The 19,028-nt window shown below is 41.0% G+C and overlaps 1 protein-coding gene across 4 annotated transcripts in view; it reads right to left on the bottom strand.

Moving 5' to 3' along the window:
- LOC118833896 (lysosomal alpha-glucosidase-like) overlaps window positions 1-19,028 on the bottom strand; it is a 76,255-nt gene that overhangs the window by 11,092 nt on the left and 46,135 nt on the right. For all 4 annotated transcript variants that reach the window (XM_036741312.1, XM_036741313.1, XM_036741314.1 and 1 more), the window contains exons 9-15: window positions 9,501-9,632; window positions 6,132-6,242; window positions 5,235-5,348; window positions 4,552-4,636; window positions 4,275-4,392; window positions 1,267-1,400; window positions 608-759 (exon numbers count right to left, since the gene is read on the bottom strand). In XM_036741312.1, coding sequence (XP_036597207.1) covers window positions 608-759; window positions 1,267-1,400; window positions 4,275-4,392; window positions 4,552-4,636; window positions 5,235-5,348; window positions 6,132-6,242; window positions 9,501-9,632 — 846 coding nt within the window. The remainder of the gene's footprint in view (window positions 1-607; window positions 760-1,266; window positions 1,401-4,274; window positions 4,393-4,551; window positions 4,637-5,234; window positions 5,349-6,131; window positions 6,243-9,500; window positions 9,633-19,028) is intronic.

The raw sequence follows: 19,028 nt of genomic DNA, 5'->3' as shown, positions 1-19,028 counted from the left end.
TCATGTTACTCTCCCCTTCCGATACTCTACAGACCTGTGAAAATGTGCTTCGTGATGTTCCCCAGACATGACATTCCATCTCCGATCTCTGTTTCATGGGCTGTCCCTCATGCCCAGAATACACTCTTACACTCTCTCACTCTCTCCTCACCTCTTCTTCTTAGAATGCCTTCTTTCCTTCAATTTCCTTCAAAACTCTGCTCAAGAGCATCCTTCTACATTAAGCCTTTCTTGATTCCTCCAGTGACTCCCCTTCAAATCACCTCGTATCTATTTTAATTATATCTTACATATACCTGTTTCCCCTTGACAATAACACTGTACCTATTTTGTTTATATCTTGTCTGCACCTAAATATGTACCTATTGTCTTCCTTAGATAGACTATAAGTTCCTTGAGGGCAGGAGCTATTTTTGTTTTTGTCTTCAGATACTCAATACCTAGCACGTAGAGGGCACTTAATAAGTGCTTGCTGATTGATTAGTAGGGGCTCAATAAATACTTTTTTGTTGTTGATTGACTGAGAGGGTGTGAGGTATTAGAAAGAGTCATTCAAGCATTCCCTCTGAAATGCTATTTGTCAACCCTGAGCCCTTCCCAGAGTCACCTTCACATCTTTGGTATTGTGGTTTCGGGCAAAAGGATAAAAGGATCCAAGCTGCATCCATCGAGTACATAGTTCCTCAGTTGTAGTCCCAGAAAACCCACAGATATCGGCCCCAACCAGGGGAATCCCAAAGAGATTGAAGTTCAGCAGACCTGGGAATGCAGAGAATACGATAACACAGAGTCAAGACTAATGAAAACATCATTAGTATTTGGGTGGCTAGAGGGAAAAAATGAGAACTTTAATTATTTGGGACTCAGAAAACACTAGATTTGAATCTCACCTTGCTCTTACTGTATGACTCAGAGCAAATCACTGCTCCTTTCTGGGTCTCATTTTCCTCTTCAGTAAAACAGAGTATAAAGCTAGCTTCCCTTTTTCTCAGGAGCAGCAAGTAAAAATGAATGAGAAGCCCTTGGCATGTATTAGTCACAAAGAAACAGCTGCTTGGATTGTAGAGAAAGGAGAAAATCAAGGTGATTTCCAAGAGCAGCTCACAGACCTAGACACTGCTCTCCCTCTTGCTGTAATGAGAATTGGACGTGGTACTTTTAGTCATTCTGGGGAAGGATTTGTAGAACATAGAATGTCAGGGCTGGAAGAGGCCTGAAGTTCAAGGGCTCTGGAGTTGGCTGGATAGACTCTCGAGTGAGTCTTACCTGGGATTGACCAGTACATGTCCTTCCACTCACTTCTATTGTCCCCCAGCCAGTGCCCAGAGTAGCGGCCCTGACTGGGAAAGGTGGATCGGGAAATGACAAACGGGCGCTTCCCACGGATAGCAATCAAGGCACTGAAAGACAAGAAAGAGCCAGTCCACAAGCTGAGGTACTCAGAAATTTCAGGGACTGGAGAGTAACAGGAGGATCTATGTGTACCTAAACCCAGCACACTGTTCAGTCATAAAGATGAGTCAACTCAACATGCACCTACTGTGTGCCAGGCACTGTGGTAAGTGCAAGAAATAGAAAGAAAGGAAAAATCAGTCTATGCCCTCCAAAGGCTCACAATCTAAATGGGGGAGACAACGTGTAAACAATTATGTATGAGCAAGATACATATCTAAAGAAGGAATTAGCATTGAGATTGGTGGTGGGGATTAGGAAAGGCTTCTTGTAGAAAATAAAAAAAAAATTAAGGAATGATGTAGTCTTTTAGGAAGACATTGCAGCTTTGTTCCCTATGAACCCTCCTCTCCTCCCAAGACCTATAGGTCTTTTTTCTTAAAGAAGTGGTACCTGGGTAAACATAGGAAATGAGATGATTATGTGGAAATAGCCTTTGTACTAGTAATTTTATAGAAAGAATAGTGGCAGATTTCATCAAAAGAGCTAGCCTGCATTGGTTAGATCAGAAAAGAACTCTCCTGGGCACGTGGGGAAGACTATGTGGAAGGTAGGGATGGAGTCTCTGGGCCAGGGACACTGCACAACAGATGGTAACACCACTGGCTGGGAGGATGCATGTGGATGATGGTTAGGAGACATACCATCACAGAGGGAGTCTGTCTACAGCATACTCTAGTATCTATTGTAAGCAACCTTGGAACCCTCAAGAGAAGGTGAGAACAAGCAGGCTGAATCCAAACTTCACAGAACAAATCCCCATAAAAAAAGGATTTGCTCTGTAAAACTTGGACTCAAAGGGCCACACTTGAGGACCTAGAGGGCCACATGTGGCCTCGAGGCTGCAGGTTCCCCATCCTTGGCCTAGGAGAAAAAAGGTAATGTTATAGGATCACTGGAAGTCCTTTAGGGACTTGAGCTGTGGATACCTACAAGTGGCTAATAGGAGGAACCTTCCAAATTCCCAGTTCAGGCTTTGAAATAAAAAGAAAAAAATAAGTGTAATGGATAGGGCACTGGTCTTAGAATCAGAGAGCCCTGGGTTCAAATCCTGACTTAGATACTTAAAGCTGGGTGAGCCTAGCAATTTACTTAACCTCTCAGTTTCCTCATCCGTTAAAGGAAGGGGTTGGATTCAATGTCTCTAAGCTCCCAGGGGCCATTAGCTCTGAAGACACCTTTCCTACTCTACTGATGTTCTCTCTACCTTACAAACCACTCCTCCAGAGACCATGCCCTGGGGCAGCCAATCCACTCAGCTCTGAACTCCATGGGACCATGCTTGCTCATTCCAGCCACCCTCTACCCTTCCCCCCCACGCCCTTCTACCTCTTCTTAAAGACCCAGAACAAAATCAACACCACCATTGCCTCTGGAAGGGGGATTTCATCTGGCATTCTTATTGTTTGACCCCCAATCTCTGAGACTTCTGGATAAAAACACCCCCCCTAATAATAGTGATAATAATAGCTAGCATTTACATAGTCCTTTAAGGTTACCAAAGCACTTTGCAAATATTATCTCATTTTAGGAGTCATTGTTCTCCTGTGTTGCCTCTCTCATTAGATTCTAAGCTCCTCGAGAAAAAAAAAGGCTATTTCACTTTTGTATTTGTATATCCAGGGCTTAGCACAGTACCTGGCAAATAGCAAATATTAATAAATGATTTTTCATTCCTCCATTCGATAAGGGTTACATGAAACAGTAAAAGATTAAAAAACTAGATGGTCACTAAGGATCTTCCCACTTGTAAATTTTTTATGGAGGGCAGAGACCACCTATAGTTTCCTCTTTAGGGTCCTCACCTCAGTGCCAATGACAGGCTTAACAACATCGTGTAATATTGATGCTGATGAAGATGATAAGAATAATGACAATGATGTGTAATGGCAAGTAAAGTGGGACTTTTTGTTGTCTTTTGCTCTGAAGTGCTTCTCAGCACTAGGGCAATCAAGTGCCTTTGAGTCTTGCCTTTGTTTCAATCGAGAGTCTTTGATTGAATCAGGGGTCTTTGATGACCTGCTTAAGTCTTAGGTCACATGGGTTTGAGTCACATGGTTGTGACGCCCTCTGACCCTAACATACTCTGAGGTTAAGCATTTTGCTTCGGACTCACTCATTGGAAGACTGTTCCTGTGATTTGGCCAGACGAGACTCTGGGTAGCCGTTAAGGAGCCGCCCCCTCGGCTTTGAAAAACCCAGATGTTAGTGCTTCTCTCTCTGGTAACTATGCATGTAATGTCTTGGTCAGACAGCTAGAAGCCTGTCTGTTGATTTGTGTTATTTCACTCTGTTTTTATAATTTATGTTTGTGTTTTCTCTGAAGTTCAGGGTGTTGACTTTTTCCCCTGAACTAAGTGAATGATATATGTATATTTAGTGAAAGTAAGATAATTAACCCCTTAAAGTTGCTTTCCTTAGAAAAGCAAATCAAGGACCCTGTGCTCGTAGCCCTCCTGTGTGCTGGTGTTATTGGCCTTACACAGTCATAGTAAAGGCAAGTAGCATTGTTGTTACATGATGCTAGACCCACATGTGAGATAATTAAAAGGAGGATGTAACAGTGTTCATAATAACATCTTCCTAGTCTCCACTGCCATCATAACACCCCTTGCCTCTACCACAAAAAAAAAGCCAACCTAAAGTAAAACAACTGAAACTCCAAAGTTCTCACTTCTCTCTCTATCTCCAGGATACTTGTTTCCAGTTTATATTACTTGTTATCAACGATGTGAAAGAACAGGTTTCAATCAGTTGACAACCCCAGAGCCAATAGCTATACCACCATATCCCATCACCAGAGCACCATTTGATTGTCTCACCTGGCAGTGGCTTTAGCCTCCATCAGCCCATAGAGGTTGTGAAGGTTATAGTGGGAGGAGAGACTTTGCTTTGCAGAGGCACAGATTGTCTTGGAAAATAAAGATCCTCCCAGCACCGCTGCCAGAGAAACAGAAAAATAAAAATTGTTCACCAGCAAGAGACTTCTCAGCCAACCAAGGGCACTGCCCTGGAAAGGGCTGGAGAGGGAAGAGGAACTGGGCTCGTGAGTGGAAGTTCATGAGGGATAATGATCCCTCCCTCCCATCCCACCCTTACCAGGTTTGTAGGGTGGATTATCCAATTCTCCAGAGGTACAACCATCTACTGAACCATCCTTGAAGTTAGACGGTTCATTCATGTCCTAGACACAGAGATAGGCATTATGGACTCATAGGAAAGGCTACCCCAGCCTACCTAGGCAGGACTCTGGTAGCAGAGCCCAAATGGGAAGGTATCTTATACCCTGTCCTCAGAGCTCAGCCCGCAGGTGTATTCCTGCAACTCAGCTTTAGTTACACAGTTAGCTTCGCTCTCCAAGTGATCTTCTAGTATGCTCCTTTGACTTTGACCTCTTGAGGCTCTTTCTCAATGAAGAACATAGAGATGCTTGCAGCCAAGAAGGTATAAGGATATAAAGGTACAAAAACGTACAAGGCAAAAAGCTCTATAAACTGGTTACATCCTAGAAATTCAAAGCCACAGAGTGGCTATTATAAGGAGATTTTATTCATTTATTTTTAGATGAAGGATTTCAAGTTAGACAAGCAAAGGGCAAACAAACAGTATAAATCTTCCAAATTATTTGAGATATGCTCTTCCTCTGGCAGAAACACTGTTATTTAATAGTAACGAAGCATTAATAGCCTACCAGAGTCTGTGCAGTGTAGGGAAGAAGTCAGAATCCCTGCCCTATAACTCTTCTTTAGTCTTTAGGCCCTTACAGAGGGAAAAAAACTTACAATCCAGAGTCCATCAAAGGGAACTCTTGCATGGAATATATTCAGGTTCTCTAGCCACCACTGATGTGTCTCTGGGTTGGAGAAGTCAGGGAATGCAGTAAGACCGGGCCACACCTACCATATAGTCCAGGAAAGCAAGAGTAAATATCTTCTCCCAAACACCCACAGACCTCTACTCTTTAACCCACTTCCTCTTCTTTCCCAAGGCAGGGGTACTTAAGATGGGGTCTACGAACTTGTTTTTTAAAAATACTTTGATAATTGTATTTCAATATAATTGGTTACCTTTGCAATCCCATATATTTTATTTTATGCATTTAAAAAATTTCTTCTGAGAAGGGGTCCACAGATTTCACCAGGCTGCCCAAGGGGTCCATGACACAAAAACGATTAAAAACTCTTTGCTAGGCAGGGGTGGGGCATACTCTTTTGGTCTTGGAGAGCTTTGGGTGCCTTTAGGACATCTTATTCCACCAAACTTAGAACCCCAGAAGTAGAAAGGGGAAGAAGTATGGACGTTAAATTAGTTGCTATTATTTTGAGGGAAACAGCACCAAACCAGTCAAGGTTAATAGTGAAATCCTGATATCTAGGGCAGCTAAGTTTTATCCCCAACCTTTAGCCAATTTCTGGAGTGTTTTTAAGGTCACTGATCTCTTCTCTACCACTGGAGCCACACTCCAGGGCTCCACATAAATAGGATAGAGATGACAGAGAGTGACCACTTCATGGCCTCTGCATCTAAAGAAAAGGACTACAGAGTAATCCCACTGGAAACACTTATTTCCCTAATCGTGCCCAGAATGCTCCAGGTGTTTCCCATCAGTCTAGGGCTAGCCCATCCCTTGAGTGTTTAAATTAGTGTTCTGTACTGATCCAATGTAGCTTTTCTCTCACCTCTCCAATCAATGTCTGTCCGTGGGTGTTGTTAATGAAGATGCCTTTTTGCAAACCTTCATCATAAGGTGCATAAGTACCAGTAGCCTGAGTGCTGCTGATGGCAGGGTCCTGAAAAGACATTTGGGAACCATCAGTTACAATTTGGGGCAACATTTGGCAGAAATCTTGTCCCTAAAAAGAAATGTTATAATCAGTCTGGAAGTTATAGAGAGTCCACTGGCTAACTCTCCTTACCTAGAAAAGTACACAGCTCCCCAGATTTAGAAGAAGAATGAATTAAGTGGGGAACATTACATATGATATCTGCATTTTTCAATGTATTGTTTGGCCTTACTGCATTTTTTTTATTCTCTTGTTACTCTTTTTCCTTTTAAAATTCTTTTTTAAAAGGTATGGCCCTCTGGGAAGAGGTATGGAGTCAGGGGGGGGAAATAAAAAATATAAATAAAAACTTAGTTAAAAAAGAATGCAATTACTTAAGTGTCTTTATGACACTTAAAGATAGCTTTAAATATCTTTATCTGGACATTAAAGATATCTTTGTGTTTAAGCACTCCCTCCCACGAGGCTCATGGTGGAGGGGGATGCTGTGGAGCAATAGGAAAAATCCCTAGTTGCCCAAAGGGACTGAAGCAGAAGAGAATTCTAATCTAGAAATGGCCTACTTTAAATCAACTATGAGTTTCCAGCCCACGAATCCACTTAACACTGGGGTCATGAGAGCTGAGGGCTTGACCAGCTCATGGTTCCTTGTTTGGTGTTTGCTTCCTGTTACATGAGCCATTTAAGGCTTGGCTGGAACTCCAGTTGTGCAAGAGGAATATTGAGTGTTTTCCTTTTGGAAAGTAGCATGCTGGGGAAATCCCTAAACCACCCAAGCTAGCCTCAAGGGTGGAGCTTTGAGAGGAGGTGATCACAGGGGAAATGGAAAAGCAAGGAATGTGCTGTACTTCCCTTGGGCAAACCCATAAAAAGAAGCTGGTTACATCCTAGAGATTCAAATCCCAGGAGTGGCTGTATCTTAAGAGGATTTTACTTATTTATAATTGAAGGATTTCAAATTAGATAAGCAGAGGCTTGAAAAGAACCATGGAATTCAAGAGATAGAAAAGACCTTTGACATGTCTGTGCTATTTCCATTTACAAAAAAGTTAAGTGAATTTTCCCAAGATCACACAGCTAATTAGTGACAAAGCCTCTTGACTCTATGATCCCATGAAGCCAAGGACAATGCTACTTATATTTCTATCATGAAAGTGGGAGGGAGGGTGACTATTTCTACTTGTGGGTGACTGAGTTCTCTGAAGGTCAATTAAAGCTCCCCTTCACAAGAGAAATTTCCATGTGGCATTAAGACTGCCACAGTTGCTATTGGGAGTTATTATTGGGAGGTATCATGGTACAATTCTGGGGTCAGGAGATCTGATTATCAATGATGCCTATAACACTACTTGTATGGCCTCGGGTGAGTCATTTCTCCTTCCTGGGCCTCAGTATTCCTCATCTGTAAAATGAGAATGTTGGATGAAATGATCTCTCAGACCCTTTTAGTCAAGTAGTATAGTGGTTCTCATTTAGGTTCCTTATGGGTTCATGACAATGGTCTAAGATGTTTGTGCTAAGAATTCTTTAACTGTGTCTTAAGCAGTAAATAATAGCCCAATTTTGTTATAAATATATTTTTCCTCTGTGCCAATAAACATTTGCATGTTTGAAATATTATAGGTTTGTTTGTGCAGTGATTTGAAACCATCCTTATTATGGGCACAATTATTTTGGTATTCATACAATGGTTACATCAAACTCTAACTCAGACCACTTCTGATTAAGGGCAACAAGTTCTTGCAGTTTCTCAACCTGTCATCAAATTGTTTCCAAATCATCAGAAGGATTTAACATTGGAGTGCAAACTGATTCCCAACAGAGGGTCAAATGCCTGTGCATTCTATGAACTGTACCAGAGCAGCTCCCTCATACCTTTGTGTAAATGTGATCAACACATTATGAACATTTGCCTTCTTGAAGTGAAACTCTCAGGCTGTTTTAAAGACATGATCACTGGACATACACATTACAAGCCATTTCGAAAGTCATGGACCATCACAAATGTTCTGCAGAAATAAACCTTATATGGCTTTTCATTGCAATATTAAGGCTGTTGTTTTCCAAGTTAAAATCATTCTCCACTATTTGACTATTCTTCTATCTGATGAACTTTCAAATGAATTGGGTGGCAACACTTGTCAGTCATCTGACAGAGTTTCTGTGAGAGTGTAGCTGCTATGCCAGTAGTAAAAAAAAAAGATGAAAATCATGCCTGAAGAGATTTGTTCCTTACAAAGGCTAGTTTATACATAAACATTGTTTAAAAATGAAATAATTTATACAATTGGACTTTAGGCACATTTTAACATAGCACTTGTCATTAGCCATAAGAAAAATAAATATTTCATTTCATAACTAGCTATTCATTTTCAATCAGTTCTTCAGGTGCCTAAAATTTAAAAATGAATTTCCATGTCTCAACAAGTGTTTGTACGATTCTCCTGCCATCCACCACCTACTTATGTGAGCAAGCATTTTCACTTTATTTTAGTTTTAAATCAAAACAAATAAATTCAATGTGGACCCAGATTTAAGAATTTGTTTGCCTGGTTTTAACCCAAGCACTGCAAACCTTTGTTCAAATAAAAAAGCCCAAACAAAATCAAATTTACAAGTTGTAACTTATTTCATTAAAATGTTATTTACATTATAAAATAAAGATATTTAATAAAGTCTTGCAGGTAATAGTAAGCATTTTAAGGTCCTACTTGATTACTTCTTTTAATTCTTGCAAAATGTCCCACATAAAATATCTATAATTATTTTATAATTAGAGTTCTATAATTTTACAAGTTATCATAATTAAGGGTGGAATAAAATTTTATTTTCTATTATATAATACAAATTTTAATTTGGAGATTTTGAAGGCAAAAGTTATTGCTATATTTATTGGAAGCACTTAATGAATAAATCTAAAAGATTATGAGTAATACAATAAATTACCCTCAGATTTCATAACTTTTTTTAATGAAGTGTTCATGGAACAAAGAAAGTTGGGAAATATTTATTAATCACCTACTCTGTGCCAAGCACAGCTATAAGTCTATGATCCTATGATCCCTTTGAGCTCACAGTTAGGGAATTGATTTTGGCTTCATCCAAGAGTAGATGTGAACATGTTTCTTCCCTTAGCGCCAATGGCATTATGTTATTTTTCTCACAAGGCAGGAGTAGCCTCACTTCTCTTCTGACTCAAGCCCCCTGAGCTCCCTGGAGGGGGAGCAGCCCTAACCCTGCACAGAAGGTCAGAAGTCACCTTACCAGAATTAGGACATAGTATTGCCCATGCTTGTGAAGGTCCATCACTAGCTGGGGGAGTGTGCCAAAACGCTTTGGGTCAACTGTGAAATCCCGAGATCCTTCCATGTAGTCAATGTCATTCCACTGAGCATCCTGCCAGAAAAAAAGGATATGTTAGTAGACTGCAAACAAACCCACACCTGCTCCCCTTGGTCCCTCTTTGGATTGGATAAACCATCGTACTTCACCAGGGTATTTCTGAGCAGCTAGGTGGCAGAAGGGTTCCGGGCCTGGCATCAGGAAGACCTGAGTTCAAATCTGCACACAGACACTTACTAGCTGTGTGACCCTGGGCAAGTCACTTAAGCCTGTTTGCTTCATTTTCTTCATCAGCAAAATGAGCTGGAGAAGGAGATGGCAAACCACTCCAGTCTCTTTGCCAAGAAAACCCTAAATGGGGTCACAAACAATTGGATATGACTCCAAAACAGGGTATTCATTTTAAAAAATGATTTTATTTGTCCATACTCCTTGTTTATATAGTTGAGGAAATTAAGGCCCTGGGAGGATAAATGACTTATGAAAAGTTCCAGAGATCTTAAGCGACAGGGATGGAATCTGACGCCATGTCCTCTGTGTCCAGAGCCAGTTCCTTTCTGAATCTTCTGTCACATGAGTGATTGCTTTTGGCATGGTGGTAGGGGATGGAGCACATGAGCATTGGGACAAAGTGCCAAAAATGACACACAGAGAGTATGGGAAACATAAGAGTAATAAAATTAATATTGTAGTCAGAGTGATACTTGGCATCATTCCAAGTTTCCAACCTGGATAAACATATCCCTAGAGGATAAAGGAAATGTGATAAGGAACTAATGTAGAATATTTGATGGTCAACTATATTACCCTGTTGAAATAAGCAAAAGTTGTAGTAATACTAAAAATTTTATGAAACAAATAAAGTATTATTTATTAAAAAATAATTTTATTTCAATTAACAAGGCTTAATTTTCTATCCCTCCTAGCTCCCCTCCTAGCCCCCCCCCAAAAGAAAGAAAGAAAAAACCCATTAGGGCAGAGGCATCAAGGGGCCCCCTGTTCTACTTGTGTTTCACAGCACTGCACTAAGATATTCTTTTTTGGGGGGGGGAGGCAGGGCAATTGGGGTTAAGTGACTTGCCCAAGGTTACACAGCTAGTAAATGTCTAGTGTTTGAGGCTGGATTTGAACTCAGGCCCTCCTGAGTCCAGGGCTGGTGCTCTGCCACCTAGCTGCCCCTGCACTAGGATATTCTTGAAAAACATCCAGGTATATAGAAGGACCACCAACTCAGGTTTGTATAGAATGAAAATCATACCAACAATAACTTTGTCTTGATACAGGCTCTATGTCATAAAACCCTCAACACCAATTTTCCCACTTCTTCCCTTTTAGCAGGTGAACTCATCTCAAGCTTTACAGAACAAGAGGCCATCTGATATGAGAAGTTGACAGTGTGGTACCATAGAGAGAGCACTGGGCTGGGCAGGGTGGCATATGCCTATAGTCCTCGATACAGAGGATGGTATGGCTGGTGGATGCTTGAGTTCAGTTTTGAGCTGCAGAAAGGCTAAAGCCAATTGGCAGTCTGTATTAAGTCTGAGCAGTGAGGTGGCACAGTGGACAGAGCACCAGGGCCAGAGGCAGGAAGACTCATGTTCCTGAGTCCAAATCTGGCCTCAGACACTTACAAGCTGCATGACCCTGAACAAGTCACTTAACCCTGTTTGTCTCAGTGCCTCATCTGTAGGTTGAGCTGGAATGGCAAACCACTCCAGTATCTTTGCCAAGAAAACCCCACAAAATGGGGTCACAAGCAGTCAGACATGACTGAATAAAACAACTCAGTGACAACAACACTAGGTCTGGCATCAATATGGTGAGCCCTGTGTCAGGAATGGAAGGCCTCTAGGCTGCCTAGGGAGATGACCAGCCCAGGTCAGACAAAGGCACAGATAAAATCTTCCACATCAATCAGAATTGGGTTTGGGCCTGTTAATTGCCACTGGTCTTTCCATCCATGAGATCATAGGACCCAGTCTTGAAACAAAACAAAACACCAAAAACTGGCTCTGGAGTCAGAGTTCAAACAGAGTTTAAACACAACCTCTGATGCCTACGATGTGTTTGACCTTTGCTAAGTCACTTTACACCCCTCCCCCCTGCCTCAGTTTCTTCACCTGTAAAATGATGGGTTTGGATTAGATATCCTTGGGTTTTTTTCTGACTCTAGATCTATGATATTAATTTTCTTTCACTGTTCTAAACCTTCCAATGTCCTCATCCTTCGTTTTTCTTCCTTTCTTCCAGTCTTAGCTAAATTTATTCCTTCATCTGTAGTTGTGAGTCCATTGCCTCCATAACCTCACTCTGTTAATCACCCCCTCCTTCATGCATTTGAACCACTAAATCCAGGGGCCTTTTATAAGTCTTCATACTCCCTGACATCTATGCCACTTTCTGACATTGTGAGCCAATACAGTACAATAAAGAGACAGAGATAGATCCTGGACTTAGAGTCAGCGATCTTGGCTTGAATCCTGGCTTGGCTATTTACTACCTGGGCAACCTTGAGCAAATCATTTTCACTTTTCTGTGCCTCAGTTTCCTCATCTGTAAAATGAAGGAGAATGACTGACCAGATGACCCTGCTCTTTCTTGGTTCTCCTCCTACCTGTCCTCAAGGGATTTACATTCTATGAGGAAGGATACAACATATACATAGAGAAGTAAATACAGGATAATTTGATGAGAAAGAGTATTAACAACTAAGGGGATAAGGAAAGGCCCCATGGAGAAGGTGGTACAATGGATGAGTGTTGGGCATGGAGTCAGGAAGAGCTGGGCTCAAATCCATCCTCAGACACTCACTAGCAGCATGACCCTGGAGGAAAAGTCACTTAACTTCGGTCTGCCTCAAATTCCTCAAATGTAAAGCGGGACTAATAGTAGTACCTACTTCCCAGGGTCTTTGTGAGAAGTAAATGACATGATATTTGTAAAGGACTTAGCACAGTGCCTGGCACATCAGAGGCCCTTAATAAATCTTATTTTCCTTCTGTTGGGTCAATATTCATTTCCCACCCACTAAGCTTATTCCAAGGCTCTGACCTGGCCCCTCTTCTTTTCTCTTCTCTTCTCTCTCTCTCTTATGCTGTATCCCATTCTAAGGAGATGACGCTCAAATCTACATATCAGCCCTAATCTCCCACATGAACTCTAGTTTCATATCATCAACTGCTGCTTGGATATCTCCACATGGGCATCCCATTTATCTGCATCTCAAACTCAACCAGTCCGAAACGGAACAGATCATCTTTCCCACTAAATACACCTCCCTTTCACATTTCCTGGTTTCTGTTGGGTAATACCGTGATTTGTAGCTTCAGGGTCATCCCTGATTGCTCCCTTCCCCTCACTGACCTACATCCAATCAGTTGCTAGGTTATATAAATTCTACCTCCAGAAGAGCTCTTATTCTCCCTTCTCTCTTATCACCGGGCCATGATCCTGATGAATAGCACCTCATCTCCCTCACCCAGACAAGTGCAATAACCTCCCTGCCTTAAGTCTCTTTCTTCTTCTAAGTATCCCCCATGGGAGTCATCCTGGTGAATATCTAGCCTGGCTCTGGAGGAGAAAGTGAGGCTGGTCACCTTGCACAGCCACTGCAAGTCGTGTCATCATTTCCCTGATGTCATGGTCCTCTTCAAGAACAAAGGACAAACGCAACAATCCCCCATGGAGCTACCATAATGATTTTCCTAAAGTCCGACCATGTCACTTCTTTCTTCAATAAACTCTAGTGACCTTCTGTTGCTTCTAGGAGTCAATGTAAGTTCTGGTGTTTGGCTTTTAAAGCCATTTACAACCAGGCATATCTTTTCAATACAATATCATGCAATACTCCATTACTGAACTCTATCATCCAGTCTTTTGGCCTTCTTGCTCTTCCTCACGCACGACACATCTTCCACCTCTGAACCTTTGTACTGGCTGTCCTACATTCCTGAAATGAAATTCCCCATTACCTCTGCCTCTAAACATCTCTTTTTCCTTTAAAACTCTGCTCAAGACCCACTGTCTACATGAAGGTCCCTTCAGCTATTAATGATATCCCCTTGTATTTATTTTATATATACTTATATTTGTAGATATTATCTCTCCTAGTAGAATATAGTCTCCTTGAAGTCAGGGACTGTTTAGACTTTATCTTTGTAACCCCAGTGTCTATTATAGTCCCTGATACATAGTAGGTGCTTAAAAATATTTGTTAATCAATTAATTTTTATATATAATATATGCTTAATTAATATTTGCTTAATTGAAAGTTCTTGTTGCTGGCAAAAATAAATGACATCAGTACTAGATGTGAACTCATGGACGAATAGCACTTGTCCGCTAGTTAACTTTTGTTTATCAACAGGGGCAAAGGCCGTGCTAATGCACATTAATCACTGTTTGATGAAGGTAAGCAGCAACCAAGGCGAAACTTTAGAGAGACATGACTGAGTGACATTTGGGGAGAAAAAAGGGAAGAGTGACTTTTTTTCAGCATCATGGGAATGGAAGAAGAGTGAAATATGACAATGAATATAATTCCCTGAGTTCAGATGTTAAGGAAAACATGCAGCATTCGTAAAGGATGGGCTAATTACTTCCACCCTTTAGCTGGAACTGTGTAGGCTTAATAAAGTAATTAGATAAATCCAGGTTAAGTCTAAGTTAGGGAAGGATGATCAGGAGCTATTACTCCTGCCCCTTAAATGTAGGCATCCCCCCCAAGGACTTCTTCTCTTTTCACTCTCTGGTCTCTTCCTTGGTGATTTCATCCACCTCCTGTACTTTAATTAAAATTGCTAGGCAAATGAATTCCAAATTTAGAGCTCTACTCTCAACTTTTCTCCAGAGGTCCAAACCTATATTTCTTTTTTTAATAGGTTTTTTTATTTATAGTTTTTGTTTTTGCAATGCCTACGTTTCTCCCTCTATCTCGTCGCCTTCCTTTTCTCCATCCAGACAATTATCTTTTGTAAAAATGAATTTTTTTAAAAAGAAGAAAAGAAATTCAACAAAGCTATTCAACGCGTTAGGGGAAGAAGCCTGACGTTATGTGCTATGTTCCACACCTATGACCCCCCCCCCACTTCTACAAAGGAGTAGGGGAGGTGTCTTCTCATACCTCTTCTTTGGGGCCAAGCCTGGTCTCACAATTTTGCAGTACTGAGTTTTGTTCTGTAGTTGTTTGCCTGGCTTTGCTAACTTCATTTTTTATCACTCATATATTTCTCTCCATGCCAGTGCTGTATTTTAGCTGCCTATTGGGTATCTCCATTTGGATGCCCTGCCAGCACCTTAAGCTTAAAGTGAATTCACCATCTTTGCCCCAATTCTGTCCTCTCTTTCTAACTTGAATCCTAGAATTTTAGAGCCGTACAGTACATCAGCCGCCATCAAGTCCAACCCATTCCCAAAAGGATTTCTTACCATAACATACTTGACAAGTGGTTATCCTCTTCTTCAAGACCTACAAAGAAGATGATCCCACCACCTCCTGACGCAGTCCATTCTACTTTTGAACCACTCTCATTATTAGGAAGTTTTCCTTGACATCAAGCCTATATTTATTTTTCTGCTCCTGGTTCATCCCTCTTCTATATGGAGGCCTTTCAAATGCCTGAACATAGCTATTGTGGCCCCTTGAGTCTTCTCCAAACTAAACAGCCCTAGTCTCTTCAATTAATCCTCTTATGACAGGGACTCAAGGCCCTTACCCATCCTGGTTGTCCTCTTCTGGACACTTCTTATCAACAAACATATCAAGGGCTTATAAATGTCCTTGTTTTGATCGCACATGTATAACCTATATCTGATTGCTAGTACTGTCTTAGGGAGAGGGGAGGGGATGGAGAGATGGAATTTGGAACTCAAAACTTTTTTTAAAATGTTAAAAAAACTTGTTTAAATGTGTAATGGGGGGGAATAAAATATATATAAAATTATTAAAAATTAATGTCCTTGTTAAATTGAGATGCCCAGAGGTGACCAAAATATCCAGAGACGGTCTGGCCAGGACAGAGTACAGAGTATCTCCTTATACCTGAATGTTATGTCTTCCTTAGTGTAGCAAAAGGCTGCATTAGCTTTTTTTTGATTACCACATCATGATACTCATTGTGAGTTTGCAGCCTGCTAAAACCCCTATATATTTTTCAAGCAAATTGCTGTTTAAATATGCCTCTACATATACCTCTGATTTGTTTTTTACTCTAAATGTAAGACTTTACCTTCATCCCTACTTAATTTCATCTTATTCCATTCAGCCAAGTGCTCCAACTGTCAAGGCCTTTTGGATTCTGACTCTGCTATCCAACACATTACTTACATCTCTCAACTTTATATGCAGATTTGATAAGAGTGTCATCTGTTCTTTTATCTGGGTCATCGATAAAATGTTCCAGTTCCAAAACCATAAAGCTACATCACTGTCCCATCCACATCTCTCCATGTTTTCCATAATAAGAGTGTGGCATTCTCTCCCAAATCCTTTGCTAAAATATCTACAATCCTCTCATGACTTACTATTTTTAAATAGGATTAGGGACTAGACCTGTAATCTCGCTGGAATAGAAAACTCCCAGATGTGGGAATTTACTCTGCCAGGACAACTTATAATATTTACAACTTACTCTACAGTACAATATTTGTAATACTTACAACTTACTCTGCCAGTACATTCTCTGCAACTTATAGGCTTAGAGAGCTGCTACCTAGGTCAGGGCTGTCCAAAGTGCAGCCCACTGCAGTTTCTACTATGGGCTTGGAGATTGACATAAATGCTTTAACTAAAGCATTTTGTGTTGCTTTCTGTGATTGTAGTGGACACAGGCGGGCCGCGTGGGGGCGCACGGCCCGTGTTTTGGACAGCCCTGACCTAGGGCATTGGGAGGTTAATTGGCTTGACCCAAGATCATGCAGGCAGTATGTCTCAAAGGCAATACTAGAACTCAGTTCTTCCTGGCTGCTAGGCCAGCTCTCTATTCCTCCATGCCATGCTGCCTCTCGCCACTTTAGCAACTTTACCCAAAAAGGAACTGTGTTTATTCTGGCATGTCTCGTTCTTGACGAAGCCATGCTGGCTTTTTGTAAGCCCTGTTTCCTTTTTTAGAAGTTCACTAACCATCTTTTTAATGACCCATTCTCAAATTTTCCTTGGAACTGAAGTCCGGCTTCCTGGCCTATAGTTTGTAGGTTTTGCTCTATTCCCTTTTTTGAAAATTAGAACAGCATATGCCCTTCTCCAGTCCTGTGGTACCTCTCCATTTTCCAACATCTTTCAACAACCACTCACCAGGGCTTTATAATCACATTCGCCAGTTAGTTCATCACCTAAAAATTTAGTTCATATGGGCCAAGGGGCTAGCAACTGGGTGCTTTCTCACTATCTCCTTACTTAGGTCTCAACTTCTATTTAGCCCTTTTTTAGGTGTCATTTCCATTGCAAAGGATATCCTCATTAGCATAGCAAAATAAAAATTAAGCAGCTCCCCCTTCACACCAAATAGCCATCCTATCCACTCTTTCATCCTCTTCTTACCCTAATATAACTAAAATGAAGTTTTTTTTTTGTCATCTCTAGCCCCCCTTGCCAGCCTTAACTCATTCTGGGCTTTGGACTCCCAACATTCTTTCAACAGTACCATGAGATGTTCACATTCATCTTCTGTTGTCCACCTTGCTTCCAACTTCTGTACATACATTTTAAAAAATCTAAATTTGTTACTAAGTTCCCTATTTTTCCTCCTCGTTGGAATTATATTCCTTCATGCCTTCAGAATTTCATTCTCAAACATTCCCATTCTTCCTGAGCTGATTTCCCCTGTAGAAGTTTAATCTAAGTCAAAGTTCTTAACCTAGGATCCACAGACAGATTTTTTTTGGTGGGGGGAGAGTGTCTGTGAACTTGAATGAAAAAAAAATACATCTTTACTTTTACTATCCTCTTACCGAAATTTAGCACTTCCTTTTATTATTTAAAAACTTTATTCCAAGAAGATATCCATAGGCTTTGCCAGGCTGCCAAAAGGGCCCATGACATAAAAGGGTTACTTGGGACCTGATATTTTTCCCCGAACCTTTTGAAACCCACTTTTCCAAAATCTAAGACATATCCGTGACCATGCCTAGTTTCTATCTCCAGTGCAAGAAACTTCATCTCCCAACCCCAGGCATTTTCTCTGGCTGTCCCTTATGCCTAGAATTCCCTCTCTTTATTGCCACCTCCTGGCTTCCCTGGCTTCTCTTGAGGTCCAGCTAAAATCCCATCTTCTATGAGAAGCCTTTCCTGACCCCCCTTAATGCTAGTGCCTTCCCTCTGCTGACTATCACCAATTAGTCCCATCTCTATCTTGTTTATACATATTGTTTGCATGTAACCTCCCCCATTAGGCTGTGAGCTCCTTGAGAACAGGGGCTGTCTTTTGCCTTTTTTGTATCATCAGTGCATGGCACAGTGCCTGGCACCTACATCCTTACTGACTGACTGACTTTTCTCTTGCAAATTCTAGGAAAGAGTGGTCACTTCTCCACTGTGTTCCCATTATTTTTATCCCAGCACTCAGTTCCTCCTTGTTAGTAAGAATATGATTCAGTCCAGTAGTTTCCCCTTCTTGGTTCTTCTACCTTCTGAGGGATGAAAAAATATCATTAAGGCAAGTCAAAAAGTTAGTACTTATTATATAGTGTGTTCTCCGTTCATTCTGGTTTTGGACCAACAGAGAGTTTCAGCAAAGGTCTGGATAGTGGAATTTTCCCGTCAATGCCAGATTTGTGATCTGTTTCCCAAACATTTCATCTCGTTCCTCTTTCTGTCCTGGTATAACAGATGAGTCAATCTCAAATAGAAATAGTTCCCTGAAGCCACATATTGACACAGAAAACCACAAATCAACGTTATCTATGTTGTAGTATATTTTTATTTGTTTTGTTAAACATTTTCCAATTACATTTTAATCTGACTGCACCTTACTTTGGAGTTTTGTGGCCACATGGGTTTGACATTGCTGGTGTATACTCTAATGACAAAATTGTTACTGTTTTCACACCCACTGACTTTAACCTCAATTCTCTTCACTTTCATCCCCATTCTGGTTCCTAGATTTCCTCATATGAGTAAACTTTCACCCCCCACCACCCTTCCCTTTTATCTAGTCTAGCTCTTCTAAATAAAGTATACCAATCCAAAACCATATTTCAGTGATGAGCTCCATCCCACAGAGAGGGCTCAGTACTCCCTATGTTGCTTCCTTGTAGAAGGACCTTTCTTGCTAGTTACTGTACTTGAATGTCTCTGTTTCTGCTAATAGCATCACCACCCTCCCCAGTTATCCAGGCTCATTACTTTGGAACTATCTCTAATCTTTCCCTTTTTGCCGCCCTCCACACATCTAATCAGTTTGCCACTTCTTGTCATACATATCTCATAAAATCTCTTGGATCTAGTCCCTCTTT

Source organism: Trichosurus vulpecula, chromosome 1 (assembly GCF_011100635.1).
Source record: "Trichosurus vulpecula isolate mTriVul1 chromosome 1, mTriVul1.pri, whole genome shotgun sequence".
Taxonomy (NCBI): Eukaryota; Metazoa; Chordata; class Mammalia; order Diprotodontia; family Phalangeridae; genus Trichosurus; species Trichosurus vulpecula.
The sequence above is the reverse complement of the archived record's forward strand: the minus strand, read 5'-3'. Positions and strand labels throughout refer to the sequence as shown.